The sequence below is a fragment of the Bubalus bubalis genome, chromosome X (assembly GCF_019923935.1).
Source record: "Bubalus bubalis isolate 160015118507 breed Murrah chromosome X, NDDB_SH_1, whole genome shotgun sequence".
NCBI lineage: Eukaryota > Metazoa > Chordata > Mammalia > Artiodactyla > Bovidae > Bubalus > Bubalus bubalis.
The window spans coordinates 20,087,255-20,107,445 of record NC_059181.1 but is presented as its reverse complement, the minus strand read 5'-3'; the positions used below and the strand labels follow the sequence as shown (position 1 = coordinate 20,107,445).

Genomic DNA, 20,191 nt, shown 5'->3' with positions numbered 1-20,191 from the left:
AGAAATGTTTGATGTCTTTCTATATTACAGGAAACCCAGAAAGAGACTTCTCTGAAATTTTAGTTTTTAAGAAAGTATTCCATTGTAAAGTTAACTTTGTGTCAAAAAAAAAAAAAAGATAAAAATAAAGTATTTCAGCATCATATACCAAGTGGTACACTACGCATTTTGTTATTTTCTTAAAAAAATAATTCTTATTGTGAGAAAAGCAATATACAAGTATCCAACCTTCTAGTGAAGGCTGGGCCATTCTTGCATAAAAAGGCCAAGACAGGAGGTAGAATAGTAACATGAAAATACAAGTGCTTTCTGAGGTGAATTGATTGGTTGATGCCAATCTCCGTCTCAAACATTATCAGCATACATTCTCAGTTATTCAGCTGTGGCCATGGGACTTTCCAGGTAAGAATATGGAAGTGGGTTGCCATTTCCTACTTCAGGAAATCTTCCTGAACCAGGGATCAAACCCACGTCTCTTGTGTCTCCTGCATTGGCAGATGGATTCTTTACCACTGTGCCACCTGGGTTGGATCCCTGGGTGGGGAAGATTCCCTGGAGAAGGGAATGGCTATCCACTCTAGTATCCTTATCTGGAGAATTCCATGGACAGAAGAGCCTGGCAGGCTACAGTCAATGGGGCTGCAAAAAGTCGGACACGACTGAGCAACTAACACTACTACTACTACCTGGGAAGCCCCAATCATTATCAGACAAAATCTTTAAATTCTCACTAGCTGAAATGGAAAATAATCAAAGTAAATACTATACTACATTCATTTCTAAACTTCTTCAATGTTATTTATGTTGTCACTCATTTCTAATAGAGGTGAAGTTATTAGGGCAGATGAGCATCAACCAAGAAATGGATTTACAAAGAAAAACAGCAAACTTCATTAAGATGCCTTTTTACCAAGTATAATGTACTCATACTCAATATTTTTAGTAATAAGATAAAACACATGCAAAGTCATTAGCTGATTCAATAAATATGGCCAAATTAAAATTTAGAAGGTTGGTGAATACAGAATCAGAGTAAAGGCAGTTTGATCATTTTATGAAGTATTTCATCCAAGTGACAACAGAGGTGGATCATCTCTATTACAAAACCAAATATTTTTCTCTGATCTCCTTTTGTCACAGATCGAGTGAAAAATTCTTATTTCAAATTTCCTTTTCTCTAGATTCTTTATTTTATGGCATTTTAACCTTGCTACATACTATAGTCTTAAAATACTGTATCATATTTTTCTATTAAGTTAAAAAAGAATGATTATAACTAATACAATTTATTATCTTTTGATTCTTTTGTACTTTCCCTATAAAATATACAGGGCTCACTTTTTCACAGGCTGTAGCTTTTTACTTAATAACTAGTTAAGCAAAGGAATACATACTTTGCAACGAAGATGAAAATAAATCCAAGTATACTTACCACATGAAGAATTTTATTCTCTGTTTCATAGACAGTACAATCCTGAAAAAAGAAACACATATATTAATTTTAAAAAATTAAACATTCCTTTTAAAATACTTTCTTAGAACTGTACTACAATTTGAAAAAGTCTTGAAAACTCAAGCAAAAACATCAGTTAGAATGGGAAAATGCCTGGAATACTGTATACTAAAACATTCACACTGATTTGCTCTCATGGTCAGTGATAGGGATATTTTCATTTTTGTTTAACTGTGTTTTCTAATTTTACTAATTTTAAACACACATAATAAAGGACAATATACATTAAATAGATGTAAAAGCAACTAATGGAAAATTACTATAATCATTTCCTGTCTAAACTTATACATGTAATAAATGTATTTTGCAGAAATATGTCCAACATTTCAAACACTTATTTATTATATATTGGAACATTAAGAAAAATACTAACATTAATTTCAATAGTCATATAAAGAATCTGAAAAATACATTATAATATATTAAACATATTTTCATTATGCAATTAAAATTAGTGTATGCTACCAATGAATATTAACTTTACAGTTCTTCCCTAAATTTGTCTCTGAAATTACAAAAAATTATTTAAAACAATTCTCCATTGTCTTTTTATCTGCAATTGCTAGACTTATAATAAACAGTAATATAACAAAGTGATCTTTGCTTAGAAACTCTGTGTTTCTATGGTACAGTTTACTCAAGGAATTTATAAAATGGGCATGATAATAGCAGTAAACCAACAGCAATGTGTGAGAATCAAATGAGGAAATGAAATAAATGGCTCAGCACTATCTGACATATAGTAAATGATAAGTACATTTTAACTATGAATTATTGTGCTCTGCATGATTTAAGAATTTTAAACTAATAACTTTTACCTCAAAATATAAAGTTAACTGATTATTATTTGGCTAGATAATTTTGAAAAAAAATATATCCCAAAGTATTGCATATTTCAAGGAATGAGAATCCATTTCACTTTTCCCCCTGAATTTAATTTTGACAAAAAGGAATCTTGTTCAACATAGCTTTTGGTAACACCATTTCACCATAATACCTTGCCATAAGAAGCACATATTCTTTTGGGGGCTAATTTTTTTTAACATTAAATTTGGTCTAATTCATTTCACAAACTAATAGAAATACTTAAGGACTGGGTTTTGCCATTCGGCAGGGCTCCTGTGCCAAAGGAGGAGTCTGTTACAAATAATCACATCTATGTCTATATAATCATATAAAGTCAATTCTTTATTAAGTATGAATGAATTATGTGTACAGAGGAGGCACGGTGTAGATAAAACATTTATATTGGGAAAGTGCATGTGTATTTACATCTGAATTTGGAAGAGTCCAATTTTACAGAATTAACTTCAAACATAATTACACTGGGAAGAGATAACTTGGGAAAAGCTGGAAGTTGCCCAGTTTCCCCATGCTGCCTCTACAGCTAGCTTCAGCTGTAATGGATGCAAGTTTCATTAATTACCTACCTTCCTAGAATCAAATGATATGGATTAAATGTTCACAATTCAAAAGGATTCTTATCAAGGAAAAAAGTAAATATGATCTAAATGTATATTCTGTTGTGAGAGAATAATCACACGGAGAATAACTATTTCAAGGTTCTTTATAATATAGTTTATTTGTACATCCCTGCTGCTGCTGCTGCAAAGTCGCTTCAGTCGTGTCCGACTCTGTGCGACCCCATAGACGGCAGCCCACCAGGCTCCCCCATCCCTGGGATTGTCCAGGCAAGAATACTGGAGGGGGGTGGCCATTTCCTTCTCCAATGCATGCAAGTGAAAAGTTAAAGTGAAGACGCTCAGTTGTATCCAACTCTGTGCGACCCCATAGACGGCAGCCCACCAGGCTCCCCCATTCCTGGGATTCTCCAGGCAAGAATACTGGAGTGGGTTGCCATTTCCTTCTCCAATGCATAAAAGTGAAAAGTGAAAGTGAAGTTGCTCAGTCGTGTCTAACTCTTAGCGACCCCATGGACTGAAGCCTACCAGGCTCCTCCATCCATGGGATTTTCCAGGCAAGAGTACTGGAGTGGGGTGCCATTGCCTTCTCCATTGTACATCCCTAGTATGATATAAAAAAAGAATTGTTAAAGAAAATCTTATACTATTTTCAGGCTTGGACAGTAATATGGGGTCAGTAAGTAACATGGGGTCACAAAGAGTCAGACACGACTGAACAATTTTTACTATATTCACTTATACTATTTTCAGTAACCACATTGTTGGTAGTAGTGTTGTTAGTTTGTTACTGTTTTATTGAAACTGCTATGTGTGTCTTACAGGATGAAGCAAGTGAACAATTACATGACAGTAGTCAAGTGGGCCTTAGGAAGCATCACTATGAACAAAGCTAGTGGAGGTGATGGAATTCCAGTTGAGCTATTTCAAATCCTGAAAGATGATGCTGTGAAAGTGCTGCATTCAGTATGTCAGCAAATTTGGAAAACTCAGCAGTGGCCACAGGACTGGAAAAGGTCAGTTTTCATTCCAATCCCAAAGAAAGGCAATGCCAAAGAATGCTCAAACTACCGCACAATTGCACTCATCTCACATGCCAGTAAATTAATGCTCAAAATTCATGAACTGTGAAATTCCAGATATTCAAGCTGGTTTTAGAAAAGGCAGAGGAACCAGAGATCAAATTGCCAACATCCACTGGATCACTGAAAAAGCAAGAGAGTTCCAGAAAAACACCTATTTCTGCTTTGTTGACTATGCCAAAGCCTTTGACTGTGTGGATTGCAACAAACTGTGGAAAATTCTGAAAGAGATGGGAATACCAGATCACCTGACCTGGCTTTTGAGAAACCTGTATGCAGGTCAGGAAGCAACAGTTAGAATTGGACATGGAAAAACAGACTAGTTCCAAATAGGAAAAGGAGTACATCAAGGCTGTATATTGTCACCCTGCTTATTCAACTTATATGCAGAGTACATCATGAGAAACGCTGAGCTGAAAGCAGCACAAGCTGGAGTTAAGATTGCCAGGAGAAACATCAATAACCTCAGATACGCAGATAACACCACCCTTATGGCAGAAAGTGAAGAAGAACTAAAGAGCCTCTTGATGAAAGTGAAAGAGGAGAGTGAAAAAGTTGGCTTAAAGCTCAACACACAGAAAACTAAGATCATGGCATCTGGTCCCATCAGTTCAGTTCAGTTCAGTTCAATCGCTCAGTCGTGTCCGACTCTTTGCAACCCCATGAATTGCACTTAATGCCAAATAGATGGGTAAACAGTGGAAACAATGGCTGACTTTATTTTGGGGGGCTCCAAAATCACTGCAGATGGTGATTGCAGCCATGAAATTAAAAGACGCTTACTCCTTGGAAGAAAAGCTATGACTAACCTAGACAACATATTAAAAATCAGAGACGTTACTTTGCCAACAAAGGGCTGTCCAGTCAAGGCTATGGTTTTTCCAGTAGTCACATATGGATGTGAGAGTTGGACTATAAAGAAAGCTGAGTGCTGAAGAATTGATGTTTATGAACTGTGGTGTTGGAGAAGACTCTTGAGAGTCCCTTGGACTCCAAGGAGATTCAACCAGTCCATCCTAAAGGAGATCAGTCCTGGGTATTCATTGGAAGGACTGATGTTGAAGCTGAAACGCCAATTCTTTAGCCCCCTGATGCGAAAAGCTAACTCATTTGTAAAGACCCTTATGCTGGGAAAGATTGAGGACAGGAGGAGAAGGGGACAACAGCGGATGAGATGGTTGGATGGCATCACCGACTCAATGGACATGAGTTTGGGTAGGCTCCAGGACTTGGTGATGGACAGGGAGGCCTGGTGTGCTGTAGTTCATGAGGTCTCAAGGAGTCAGACACAACTGAGTGACTGAACTGAACATTTTATCACTCTTGGTGACACTGGTAAGTAATTTTAGCATGGGAGAAAGCAGACACATACATAAGAAGATCAGTAAAAACCTTAGAGTCTCTTGATGTATTATGTTTGTATATATGTATGTATGTTTCTCTTAGCTCTGTCCACTGAAAAAGCATAGAAACAATGACCAATTTAGTAGTAAATGAACCCTCCACAATTGGTGGTATTCAAATACCATTTCACAGGCTTTCTTGGAAAATGGCTAATACCAAACTGGGATAGGAATTGTACAAGAGGAGCATGAATTATATGGTGACACAAAATAGAAAGAAGCTATTAAAGATTACAAGGATTGTGTCAGTAGGATTCAGAAGTCAATATGAAGAGAATTCTCCCTGGGCAGAGATGGAGCAATTTGAGTATCTAAGAGGATAACTATAATGGACAGAAATAGTAAATATTACTAAATATTAAATATATTAATAATTTGAAGCTAAAATTTAAATATACTAAATATAGCCAAATATATTTAGTATGTTTAATAATATTGAATATATTAAACTAATTGGATAATGTATGATAGATGTATACAGCTATTTATCTGTATAGCTCTTGATTCAGCAAATATTAATCATCTGTTTTAAGGATATAAAGATGAATAAAACATGGCTTAGAGAAGTACAGTTTAAGAAGATAGGCATTCACCTAAATAAATTACAATATGTAAAATTCTACAGTCTTCAAGAAGTTTTATATTTTAATAACTTTAGGACTATAAATGCCACAAAATCACACAAATCAACATATAAAAGGTCAATTAATTAAAAAATTAAAATATTAATATAGTTCTTAATAAAATTCAACGAAACCACTGTGTTGTGCTATGTAGCATCCCAAGTGGTGCTATGGTAAAGAACTGGCCTGCCGATGTAGGAGACGCAAAAGACACGGAATCAATACCTGGGTGGGGAAGATCCCCTGGAGGAGGAAATGGAAACCCACTCCAGTATTCTTGCCTGGAGAATCCCATGGACAGAGGAGCCTAGTGGGCTACAGTCCATGGGGTCGCAAAGAGTAGGACACGACTGAGCACACACACATAGCATACATACAGCAGGTACTTTGGGGGGATTCATCTCATCCGTAAGTCATTTTATTTCCATCAAATGTGATTTTAAAATATTTGCTTCTGAAGTGGGAGTTTTATTAACACTTAAGGCCAAATCCTTTCCTAAAAGATTATACCCCAAGTTTTAAAAATAAAATTGCACTGGATATGAAGAAATCTCCATTTTCTGAACTTATGCACACTATGGAAAGGTACACCTCTGATGTTCTAGTTATTTTTAGGTTAGGATTAAATTTAGATTTTTAAAATTGGATTTAGAGCTGTGCCATTATACACTCCTAGGAATTCTCTTTAGTAGCTCATGCTGTCTTTTACTGTACATGCAAAATAACACTTGAATTTCTTTATCCTTTTTATGTATAACACTTTTTCAAATGATGTGATGCACATTTAAATGTATCAAATTCTTAATAAGACAATATTTATAAAATGAGGAGTGTTTCTTCAGTTTTGATCACTTTTTTCCTTAGGAGAGTAAGATCACCCTACAGAATCATAATCAGTTAATCTTTTAGTGAAACGATGATCCAATTGCTAAACTGAGCAGAATACATAAAAAATTTCTATCCTGTATTTTACCATAAATGCTAAATACTTTGTCATCTGGGGATTAGAATATTCAGTACAGATAATACATCTCGTCAACTGTGTATTATAGATAGTCACAAGAACAGTACATAGGTCATTAATTGCTTTACTTTCAACTAATATTTAAATAAGCCAGCCATGCAAACCTTTGGTAAGGGTACTTACATACAAATACCTCACATATTCTATTATCAAGATATCAAAATTTCTACACTATGTTGCTTCACTGATTAATTCATGTAATGAGTTAGTGTTATACTCTTACTCAATCATTCATTCACTCAAGTCACAATGTTGTTGCTTAGTCGCTAAGTCGTGTCTGACTCTTGCTACTCCATGGACTGTAGCCTGCCAGGTTCCTCTCTCCATGGGATTTCCCAGGCAAGAATACATTTCCTCCTCTAAGGGATCTTCCTGACCCATGCCTCCTGCACTGGGAGTCGGATTCTTTACTACTGAGCCATGAGGGAAGCGCCCCAAGTCACAATACCATTCACCAGAATTTTTTTTTTTTTTTTTTGGCATCTTCTAAATGCAATTCACTGTAAGGCACTATTGGGTGATCAAAGATAAATTAAACTTGATCCTTGGCCATCATTATTTCATTATTTAGTAAAGAAGTAGGTGAAACTATTCAAATAATAATACAAGGTAAACAAGATAAATGCTAATAGGTGATCCTATAAAAAAGGAGATAAGTTCTGACTTCTTAACTCTGGAATGATCTTCTGAAGGAGATGGTATTTTAACTGAGCTTAAATAGCTTTTAAATCTGGAAATTGGGGGTTCAGGGGGAAAGATCATGCCAAATTATATGAACACACTGAACAAAGGCACACAATCAGGATAAGGAAATCAATTTGGCTAGAGCCTAAGATACATGAGGTGAGTGCAATGAGAAAGAAAGTCTAGAAAATAAAGAGTCATATTGTGGAGAGTTACCAATGTTAGGCTGGGGGAATTTTGTTGTTTTAAAGGGAATAAAAGCTTTATTTTTGTAAAGCAATCTATTTTGAAGCTCCCTCTTCTCTGGTACTTCAGTTGGTAAAGAATCTGCCTGCAATGCAGGAGACCCTGGTTTGATTTCTGGGTCAGGAAGATCTGCTGGAGAAGGGACAGGCTACCCACTCCAGTATTCTTGGGCTACCCTGGTGGCTCAACTGGTAAAAAAAAACTGCCCACAATGTGGGAGACCTGGGTTCGATCCCTGGGTTGGGAAGATTCCCTAGTGAAGGGAAAGGCTACCCATACCAGTATTCTGGCCTGGACAATTTCATGGACTATATAGTCCATGGGGTCACAAAGAGTCAGACACACTGAGCGACTTTCACTTTCCATTGGGGTAGCAAAGACTTAATTCAGTCACTTGACAATTTCTTGTGACTTTAATTTGGAAGAAGCTGAAATCAGGATAACTTACACTTAGTGCCATGGTTGGTATTAAACAGCAAAGTGAATGGTAAGCATGAGTGTGTGTGTATTTTAACAAAATACGGGGGGTGGTGGGATGAGACTATAGTTCAAATTCTCTGGTCTAGCTTAACAACTCAAACAGACATCTCTCTTTTCTCATAGTTCTTTTTCTCTTGTTCCTTTCCTTTAGTTACAAGAATAACTTTGGTGCCATGTCTCAGAGGGAAGAATCTCTTCAAAGTTGTGTTATCTTCCAATATACCAGTAGACATTTCATCTCTGGGGAAGATGAAATATGCAATTTACTCTGCTAAAGGAAGTGCTCACAAATGTTTGAGTATGGGAAGACTGTGATCAAATGTTTCATGAAAACAATGAAGAAGTAGTCATGGATTTGGAAGGGAGCAAAACTGGAGGCAAGGAGGTCAGTTGGAATACTTTTTCAATAGAAAATATGATATGTAATCAGGGCTTGAACTGAGGTGATGATGGTGGAAGGGGAGATGAAAAAAGGTAGATGAGATACACGTAGCCAGCAATGAGCTAACTCAGTAATTAATTGATAGGTACAGAGAATAATGGGGAGGGGAAAGATAAACATTACCCTGGGGTTCAAGTCTAAGCAATTGGATGAATAACACTGTAGAGATGATAGGAGGAGGGAATTTAGAGAAAATAAAATAATTCTATTTAGGGCATGTAAAATTAGAAGTGGCTGAAAGGCCATATATTGGGCTGGCCAAAAGTTCATTTGGTTTTTCTGTAAGATGTTATGTAACATCTTACAGAAAAACAACTTACAGAAACCCAAACAAACTTTTTGGCCAGTCCTATACAAAGCTGCTCAGCAAGTAGCTAAGAAAAAAGCTGAATTGGATCAAGAATAGAATCCAAGCTGGGAAATATTTACATTAAAGAGAGAATTAAAGGTACAAGAAAAATGAAACAACAATGAATTCATCAACAAAGAATATGTGTAGTGACAAGACAGCTATGGACAAGATCAGAGAATGTTTAGGAGTCAGATGATGCTTGCTTCGGCAGCACATATACTAAAATTGGAACAATACAGAGAAGATTAGCATGGTCCCTGAGCAAAGATGACATGCAAATTTGTGAAGCATTCCGTATTTTTTGGCTAATTCATGTTGAGTTTTGACAGAAAACAACAAAATTCTGTAAAGCAATTATCCTTCAATAAAAAATAAATTAATTTAAAAAAAGAGATGGAGGAAGTTAGTTATGTGGTCAGGAGTAACTGGAGAAAGTGTTACAGAGACATCTAATAAAAGTTATAGTGATAACAGAGTTACAGTAAAATATGTCTGTGCTGTCTAATTCAAGTCATTAGACATGTGTGGCTATTAAGCACTTTAAATGCCTTAAGTGCAAACGAGGAAATGAATTTGTAATTTTCTTTAATTTTAATTAATTTACATTTCAATTGCCACATTCAGGAAATACCCAGGTTGTCCATGGTTAGGTTTCCATGCTTTCACTGCTTTGGCCTGGGTTCAGTCCCTAGTAGTGGAACTAAGATCCTGCAAGCCATACAATGTAGCCAAAAAAACACCTGCCACATGCAGCTAGTGGTTACCATATTAGACAACAGCACAAGTCTAGAGAAATATACTTAGTCCATCCAACAGCTGGAATAGCCATTTGTTGTTTAGTTGCTAAGACGTGCCAGACTCTTTGCGATCCCATGGACTGTGGCCAGTCAGGCTCCTCTGTCCATGGGATTTCCCAGACAAGAACATTGGAGTGTGTTGTCATTTTCTTCTAAAGGGGATCTTTCTGACCCAAGGATCAAACCTGCATCTCCTGCATCGGCAGGTGAACTCTTTACTGCTGAGCCACCAGGGAAGCCTGGAAAAGCCATTTACCAAGAAACAAAAAACAGAAAAAGCAATATCTGGGAAGAAACCATGAAGGTATTTCCCAGTCATTAACCAGATCCTTCAATTTTTTTTCCCTTCAGCAAAGGGCAGAGTCCAGTCTACTATGACATCTACAGTAGCCACACAGTACAATAACACCAATTCTCTCTGTAAGATAAAATACAGAAGAGCATGAAAAATGAATTCCAAGAACCCATCACATAGTTTTGTGGGCACTGAGAAAGCAGTGCCAATGATAAATGATTTGCAATGGATGAAAGATAAAAGTTCAAACTAAATTAAGGTTCATCAGAGACTGAAACTGACTGAGTACTTCAAGTGAAAAGAAGAATGTCCACGGTAAATGGACAGGCATTAACATCCTTCCTGAATATGTTATCAACATGCCATAGTTTAATTTTCATTTCAGATTAATGTCCTTGGCAAATAAGGCAGAAGTATAATAGCCCAACAATTACTTCCTTGGCAGTCCCTTCACCATTGTGCCTGACTCAATGATCACAAACTTGTTAGTTTTCCTGATGTTATTTCAGAAATGAGAAGAATGTTCATGGCATTGAAACATGTATAATATCATATATGAAACGAGTCGCCAGTCCAGGTTCGATGCACGATACTGGATGCTTGGGGCTGGTGCATTGGGATGACCCAGAGGGATGGTATGGGGAGGGAGGAGGGAGGAGGGAGGAGGGTTCAGGATGGGGAACACATATATACCTGTGGCGGATTCATTTTGATATATGGCAAAACCAATACAATATTGTAAAGTTAAAAAAGAAAAAAAAAAGAAAAAAATTTAAAAAATTAAAAAAAAAAAGAAATTTTAAAATGACCCATTTAAAAAATTGGCTAAGGTTTTCATTAGGTTAAATACAGTTATGAATTATAACAAAAAATGCAATAAACCAGGAATAGGAGGAGAATGTGGGTGGGCATGACCTTAGAGACCATCTTAGTCTTTCTGTCGGTGAACATAATTACATTCTTCTGCACCTTGGATCATATTCCTCTCCAAAGTTCTGTTCCAGCTCTCCCACAGGAGCTCATCTAAAATGAAAGCACACTTGACTCTAATCACTCATCTTTTACTTGACAACAAAATACTAATGTTCCAGCAGTTGGATGAATGTGGAAACTAATTTTTTAGCATATACAGACTTGGAGGTAGAAGCAGAAGTGAGTTTTTTCCCAGCATCTAAGTGGCTCTCCAACAAATCCAAAAACCACTGAGGCAAATCCAACAAATCCAAAATGGTCTTGAATGGCCAATCAGATAACTCTAACTGTATGCATTTTATGTTTCTATCAGTGATCTAATTGTTGGTCTTTCCCATTAGACTGTCAATATTTTCAATAAAGGAACCCTATATTCAACTGCACTATCTCTGTAATATCTCCAGAGGCCCTGTATATGCTATAAATGTGAATTCATCACTTATGATTATTTTATTCCATTGAGTCTCTATTTTCATATTCCATAGTAAGTATTTAACATTGGGTTTATAGGTTAGGTATAAAAATGAAACTTTAAAGCCATATGTTAAAAACAAAACTAATTGCTAAACAAACTAGCACAGTACATTTAGTTTCTTCACACTCCTATTTTGTACAAAAAGACTGAGTTTCATAGTTTTAAAATCATTTTAAATATGAATTTGGTATTAGACTTCAATTTGCATGATCTCAGCAGATATTTTCAACAAAAATAATTGGGGCTTTCTCAGCACAAAGATTAGCATTATGTAAAAGATATCAAGAATTTTATATTTATTCAATGAAGCTAAAATTTCTTTGTAATAATAAGTCTCTCTAGCTTCCACATGTTCAAGTTACTTACTATAATGACCATCTAATATATCACAAGGGCTTTGTGGTAGCTCAGCTGGTAAAGAGTCTGCTTGTAGTGCAGGTAGACCCTGGTTCAATTTCTGGGTAGGGAAGATCTGCTGGAGAAGGGATAAGCTACCCACTCCAGTCTTCTTGGGCTTTCCTGGTGGCTCAGACGGTAAAGAATCTGTCTGCAATGAGCAAGTTCAGTTCAGTCGCTCAGTGGTGCCCGACTCTTCGCGACCCATGAATTACAGCATGCCAGGCCTCCCAGTCCATCACCAACTCCCGGAGTTTACCCAAATTCATGTGCATCGAGTTGGTGATGCCATCCAGCCATCTCATCCTCTGTCGTCCCCTTCTCCTCCTGCCCCCAATCCCTCTCGGCATCACAGTCTTTTCCAATGAGTCAACTCTTCACATGAGGTAGCCAAAGTATTAGGAGTTTCAGCCTCAGCATCAGTCCTTCCAATGAACACCCAGGACTGATCTCCTTTAGCACAGACTGGTTGGATCTCCTTGCAGTCCAAGGGACTCTCAAGAGTCTTCTCCAACACCACAGTTCAAAAGCATCAATTCTTTGGTGCTCACCTTTCTTCACAGTCCAACTCTCACATCCATACACAACCACTGGGAAAACCACAGCCTTGACTAGATGGACCTTTGTTGGCAAAGTAATATCTCTGCTTTTTAATATGCTGTCTAGGTTGGTCATAACTTTTCTTCCAAGGAGTAAGCGTCTTTTAATTTCATGGTTGCAATCACCATCTGCAGTGATTTTGGAGCTCCAAAAAATAAAGTCTGACACTGTTTCCACTGTTTCCCCATCTATTTCCCATGAAGTGAGGGGACCAGATGCCATGCAAGACCTGGGTTCAATCTCTGGGTTGGGAAAACCCCCTGGAGGAGGGCATGGTAACCCACTCTGGTATTCTTGCCTGGAGAATGGAAAGAAAATCTATAGTGTCTAAAATTGGGAGAGAATTTTTCCCTTGTGATAAATCCAACTGAAGAGTTCAAGCAAAGATTAATACCACACCCCATTGGAAATAAAGATATCAATTAAACATTAATTCTTTAATTCAAGACCATACATCTGACTGCCAGAAAATAAATGGAAATTATAATATATGCAAACAGATTCCAAGTATTAGTTTAAAAAATTCCTTAAGCTCATGCATCTTTGCCCTATTTATCTGCTTAGATTGCACTTTCATAGACAAAATGGAACTGTTTCTTTTAGTAACTATGTCCAACATTTGAAAAAGTGACATCTACCTGAGCATTCAACAAATATTTTTAGATCAATGATATTGATATTCAAATCATAACAAATACTAAATTGTTAAAGTAATAACACTAGCTTATACCTAGGCTGAATATTGTACACCCTCAAAATAGATATTACATGGAATCAGTATCCATTTGGCATCTCCTAGTCATAACACTGAGAGATTATCGGGTAGAATTTTATGCTTTGAAAAATTTCAAAGTCTCCCCCTCTCACCAAAGTCTCCCCTTCCCACCAAACTTACCACCCTATATTCCAGTAGACTATACTTCAAATACCAAGAAACACACACATGCATATAAACACAGCATTGAGGGAAAAGAAGAAATTCTTCAAATTCAACCTTTACCAAGCTGTTTTCTTGATATTTGAAATTTTAGCACCTAATTTTATTGCCCCTTTCCTTATATTCAAATAAACATTGTTGTCCTTAAAATTCTAGTAAATGCTATAATGAAATTGTTTATAGGTTCAATATTGTAGCAGATTTGTATTATGATTTCTAAATATATACTTTCTTTTTTTAAGGGAAAAGTAAATTTCCTGGAGCCACCAATGTTGGCCATGGACCTATGCTTTACTTTGTTCAACAAAATGTAAGTTGAAGTGCTGTCTTATTTCCATGCAGAAACTTTAAGTACCAGTTCATAGTTCACCAGGCTCTCTTTTCCCTGTGCAAGCAGTATTCAAGAAGAGGCTAGTCTGAGCTGTGAAATGAAGAGGATGTGGAGAAGAGCTAAAGCAACCCAGGATGGACATGGAACATGAGCACTGGACATGAGCATTATTAAAAGCCACTAACATTTTCAGGTTGTTACCACAGCATAATCACCTTTATCTTGATTGATAAAATCCTCCATCAAATAAAAAAGGGAAAAAAAACAGAACACTCACTCAAATGAAGATCTAACCAGCACAGAGTTTAATGCAATAACTATTTCACCAGTTTTACAGGTGTACTTCTTCATTTCAGGAAATATGAGGTGCCATGTCACTCCTCACAGAATGTAATTCACAATTAACCTCAGATTACATTCTACTACCTTCATGCAAATCTAGTCTTTTCCCATCTTGTACTTTAGAGAATTTTTACCTCATTTTTATTCAGTTTGATTTATGCTCACTTGTCCTAATTACTTAATTCTGATCAGTTCTTCAACCTGCCCCTGTTGATTACAATTTCAATCCGTTATTTTACTTGTGTCAGAGTCTAATATCTTATGAATTACCTATCTAACATCAGTGGTTATTCTGAGCCAACCCAAGAGGCCATGGTTATTAAAAACTACATCAGCAGTTGGGCAAAATATCTCAGAAAATCAGTGGCTTTAAAAAGCAGTTCTATATTTTCTTTGATTTCTTGCTTTCATCTAAGGTAGGTATGAAATCTATGTCACAGATTTTGTGTAATGATTCAACTATATAATCCAAATAAGGCATAATATGGTTTATAAAAATGCTAAAATATTACTATTCCTTCTTGTTTTAGTAAGTCTAGTTTCTACCTCTGTCTGTTGATACCACATTAGTTTCTAGCATGGGTTCTCTTGCTATTATGAATGCACAAGGACCATTTTTGTTAATAACATATATATTTGATGTTTCGAAGAACAAGTCTAATCCTTTTGGAAATGCATTTATGATCCAAATAGACTATGAACTGATAGCAACAGTTGTATATTCAAAACTTCAGCCTGTTTTATAAAAGTGTGGGCTCTGGGCTGATATAACCTATAAATAGTTGGACCTCCTGATCCATTGCTCTCAACCATTCATACTATAGTGAAGTCCAAGAAATCTACATTTTTAACAAGCTTCCCTGGGTAAATCATAGTCCTTGGACCAACCATTGGGAAGCACTGTTCTTGATCACATACATTTTCTTACTACCTCATGTTCATCTCATTAAAGCAGTGTGACTACATCACAGTGGTTATCAACTTTGGCTCTATGTTAGAATCAACCGAGGCATCATTTAAAAAAAACTGATTACAACCCTAACAAGAGAGTCTAACTTAATAGTTCTTGGATGGGACCCAATATCTGTGTTTTTAAATTAAAAGCTCTTTACTCCATTCCAAGGTGAAGCCAAACTTGAGAAACAATGAGCAGGAAGTATTACAAACCATGTCAAAGAAGCTGGATCTAAGTCCTGGTCATGTCACTAACTGACCATGTCACTGTCCCTCTCTAAAATTCCATTTATCCATTTACAAAATTGAGATAATGACATTTAGTCTACCTATTTCACCTGATTATTGTGGGGGATAAATCTGATAAGTTCTAAAAGCATTTTGCCAACCTCAAAATAGAAATAATACCATTGCCTGCCTATTACACTTTATACAGCCCTTTTTTCTTGCTAATAATTTTTAAATGTCATAAGATATAGGATTTATCCAGATGACGTGGCTTGAGGGAGGGGTTATAAAGGTGAACTGAAGAGCCAAGGGCAGAATACATTTCAATTTTAAAAAGCAGGTAGGGAGTCGGGACAGGAAAGCATTCATGCAGATACTTTAAATGGGAAGAACCACTATAATTCTTAATTCACCAGCTTATTACCAGTTTCACAAGGAGACAAGTACCATTAACACTGTCCCCCTCCTGCCCCCACCCAACTCATCTCCCTGGAGTTACAAGCATTAAAAGGAGAAGAAATAGAAGCAGCCTCAAACTATTCTTTAATTTATTTTTAATTGGATAATTGCTTTACAATGTTATGTCGGTTTCTGCCATACAATGATGTGAATAAGCCATAAACATACATATGCATACCTCCGTAGGCCAGCCATAAGCATACCTCCCTCTTAAACCTCCCTCCCACCCCCACTCCCATCCCACTCCGTAGGTTGTCACAGAACACCAGCTAAGCTCCCTGTGTTATATAGCAACTTCCCACTAGCTATCTATTTTACACATGGTAATGTATATGTTTCAATGCTACTTTCTCAATTTGTCCCACACTCTCCTTCCCCCACTGTGTCCACAAGCCTGTTCTCTGTCTGCATCTCTATTCCTGCCATATAAATAGGTTCATCAGTACCATTTCTCTAGATTCCATATATATGCATTAATATACTGTATTTGCTTTTCTCTTTCTGACTTACTTCATTCTGTTTAACAGGCTCTAGGTTCATGCACCTCACTACAACTGATTCAAATCCATTCCTTTATATGGCTGAGTAATATTCCAATATATATATATATATATATATATATATATATATATATATATCTGTCAATGGACATATAGGTTGCTTCCATGTCCTGGTCATTGTAAATAGTGCTGCTATGAACACTGGGGTACGTGTATCTTTTTGAATTATGGTTTTCTCAGGGTATATGCCCAGTGGTAGGGCTGTGGGGTCATATGGCAGTATTATTCTTAGATTTTTAAGTAATCTCCATACTGCTCACCACAGCCGTAAAATATTAAGGACTATATCTGTAATAATCATGACATACCTGGATTTTATCAACTTTGAAAAAAGAAACCAGTATTTTGTTTAGTTCTCTCTCGGGTTTTCATCAGCCTCAGAACTAGTTACAGTGATTACATTTAAAATCCTGTAACCCCTTTTTAGGTGAAATTTTAAAGAGAAAATGAATCCTTTCCTTTTTTCAACATTTATTTGCCTGGCACTGGAGACACTCAGGTGCAAAAAGCAGAGAAGTTGCCTTTACCAAGTCTCCTACAGCAAATCTTTTCTTAAATGGATTAGTATTACATTTGGCTTGATTCTTTAAAAGGAATCACCACAGTAGATTACAAATGGAAGCACATCAAGGATTCTCTTCTGAAAACCTGACCACCTAAAAGGGTTAAGAATCGTGTAATCCATCTTTCTATTTCCTTATATATAATAGAGCAATAATGCTAAATGTTCTATCTTCTTTGGGAGAATATTTTAAAAGCCTCTTGGAAAGTGAACTGTATAATAAGACAGTATGACAAAATGTAGTAATTCAGAAAATAGGAAGGCAATGAAAGTATATTACATAAATAAGCAATAAAACTTTGAGAAAAGGATGTGGTACATTTCTAAAGATGAGCATGTGTATACTGTATAATCCAGCAATTATCCTCCTACATACATAGTTAAATATAAGTATATATTTCAAATATTCATGGTCAGGAGAATGAATAAACACTGAAGTATATACATATAATTAAGTAATCTATGTATTGAAAGTGAAAGAACTACAGTGACTAAACAAAACATGAATTAATTCAGAATACACTATCAAATAAAAAAGTAATATGCAAAGTGATACTATTTGTACAAAGCTCAAAGTCAAGCTTAACTAAATGAAATGTTTAGAAAATGAAAATGTATGAAATTACTTAAAAGGAAAAAAAATGAAATAATAAACACCTTTAGAAGAGGCAGGGTAATGAGAAGAAAGAGCACAATTATAACTAAGACAATATTGGTAATGTTATAGCTATTAAATGGCCAATTTAAGAGTATTTATTTTTATGCCTCACAACATATATATGACATGAATTATTTTGTGTGTATATATATAACATAATTTTTAAAATATAATAGTGAGAAAACAGATGTCTGAAAAATAGTATTCTGTTATTTATTACCTAAAAGAATTTGATTAGTATACTAATGGTACCACGCATCCAGTTGTTCTGTTATTATTAATGATGATACTATTGAATATCTACATCTTTAAAAGTGTCTTGGTAAGACGCTCAGATAATATGCAACACAGTCTAAGTTTGTAAAAGAATGAACCTATAAAAACAACCTGTTTCATTTTATATAAGTTTTAAAGTTTTTTTTTCCATAAAAATGGAAGAATTAAAAAATTATTATGTCCAATATTCTAAATAGTGCTTTCCTAAAGTCTTATTAGCATGTAATAATTTCATCACTTATTTAGTTTTGTTCTGAGCCTTCAGAAAATTTGCAGCTATCAATAATCATTTTTTAAACATCAAGAATGAGGATTTCTTTTTTCTCTGTGTATTTATATCTATTCTGATTATAATGCTATATTCCAGGCCTTAAAGGGATATAGGCACATACACACAACATAATCTCAGCTTTGTAAATTCTATAAATTTTTGGTTTCATATTTGTCTTCAGAAAAAACATTCCTTGAGCTATCTGGGTACTATGCTTAATAGTTGTATATCTACTATCTGATTCATTATATATTAGGATCATAAAGAAAAGTTTAAAAAGATAATGGTTTTGCTTCTCATCTTCAGCTAAAACAACTGAAGAAAACTTAAAGGAGTGAGTATTGAACTAAAATATATTGCTTAAATATAAAATAAAAAAGAATCATCTTTCATATTGCCTTCAACAGGTATGCTAAGTAATGCAATTCATATTGTTTAAAAATTACATATAAAGTTTGTCCTGGTTTTTGGTCTGAAATGTCCCAGTTTCAAATCCCAAGAGCCCAAGTCCATTTTTCAGGTCACCTAGAATGTCTGTTTCAGGAAGGCTTAACCACTAACCCTGAGAATACAGCAAAAATAATATTGAAAGCCATGTTTGAGATGAATGATAGACTATCTTGGCTGAGCTTTCATATGGTTTAATACTTACTACATGAAGCATAAAATATGTAGCCTGCCTACCCCAGTATACATGTATCTCACTACTACTTGAATCTTAATATCCCTTTTAGAACACAAACTCTGTGTAACTTATTATTATACACTAGCCTTTTACCTTTACCTGTTTTGAATTTTCCATTTTCAACTCTAGGTTACTTGAATATGTGGATAGGGAGGGCAAATTCACAAGTAATCAAAATTAATTTCTGTATTCCATTTGAACATGGACATTTCAAAATACCATTCAGAATATGAAGCATAGTTATCAATCACCTTAAATGCTAAAAAATATCTGAAATTAAACCAGAATCCTTTTTTAAAAAAAGTCACTCATTTCAGAACCAGGTCTTTCTTCATTGCTACTCAATACCAAAAGTAAGCAGAGAAACAGTCCTTTAAATTTTGTATGAAACAAGAAACTGACTTGAGGGTTTCCAAAGATCTTTTGCTATACAAGATAACTAAAATTGCCGTTTATTAAGCTCCCACTAAAATGACAGATCATGAACTAGATCAATTTCCAATATTCACAGAAATTCACCTATAATAATCCAATAAAGTGATCTACCTTATAGATGAAGACAAAATTATCATATGAAGTAATTTGCTAAAGTTCATACTGTTTGTAAAAAGCAGAGCCATGATGAATTCACATCTACTTTATGTCAAAGCCCACTATACTATTTTGCCGTAAAATAAAAGAGTAAATAACATAAAAGGTCAACTAGGAAGGTAAAGGAGGTAATACTCATATGGATAAAATATAATGAAGTTAAAATATGATAGCTATTGTCAATAAACTTACAGGCCAAATTTTTTTGTATAAGTCCTTAATAAAACATTAAAAATCACTTCTAAGCCTATTTTTACAAAATTCTATAATCTTTTAAGTTTTTTTAGTATTTATAAATACATGCCCTAACAATTTAAACCATAAATACCAATTCAATTAAGTCCTTAAAAAGCTCTTATTTTCTCCTGGGAATTTACCTTGAGTAAATAGCAACTGGATTAAGATAAAACAGGTTAGATTAAATTCAAGCAGGCATTCTTTTCAGAAAGGATTATATACTCAATATGTTCACATACATCTTTATTTAAAAATATATACATAAGAACAACTCATAAATAGTTTACTTTTACTG

The 20,191-nt window shown here is 35.3% G+C and overlaps 1 protein-coding gene and 1 non-coding gene across 6 annotated transcripts in view; one reads left to right on the top strand and one right to left on the bottom strand.

The window, feature by feature from the left end:
* CNKSR2 (connector enhancer of kinase suppressor of Ras 2) overlaps positions 1 to 20,191 on the bottom strand; it is a 284,401-nt gene that overhangs the window by 170,547 nt on the left and 93,663 nt on the right. For all 5 annotated transcript variants that reach the window (XM_006048929.4, XM_006048925.4, XM_006048926.4 and 2 more), the window contains exon 5: positions 1,433 to 1,474. In XM_006048929.4, the coding sequence (XP_006048991.1) occupies positions 1,433 to 1,474 (42 nt within the window). The remainder of the gene's footprint in view (positions 1 to 1,432; positions 1,475 to 20,191) is intronic.
* On the top strand, positions 9,466 to 9,572 carry LOC112582453. Its single transcript, XR_003106983.3, has one exon. It is a non-coding gene; the product is annotated as a U6 spliceosomal RNA (small nuclear RNA).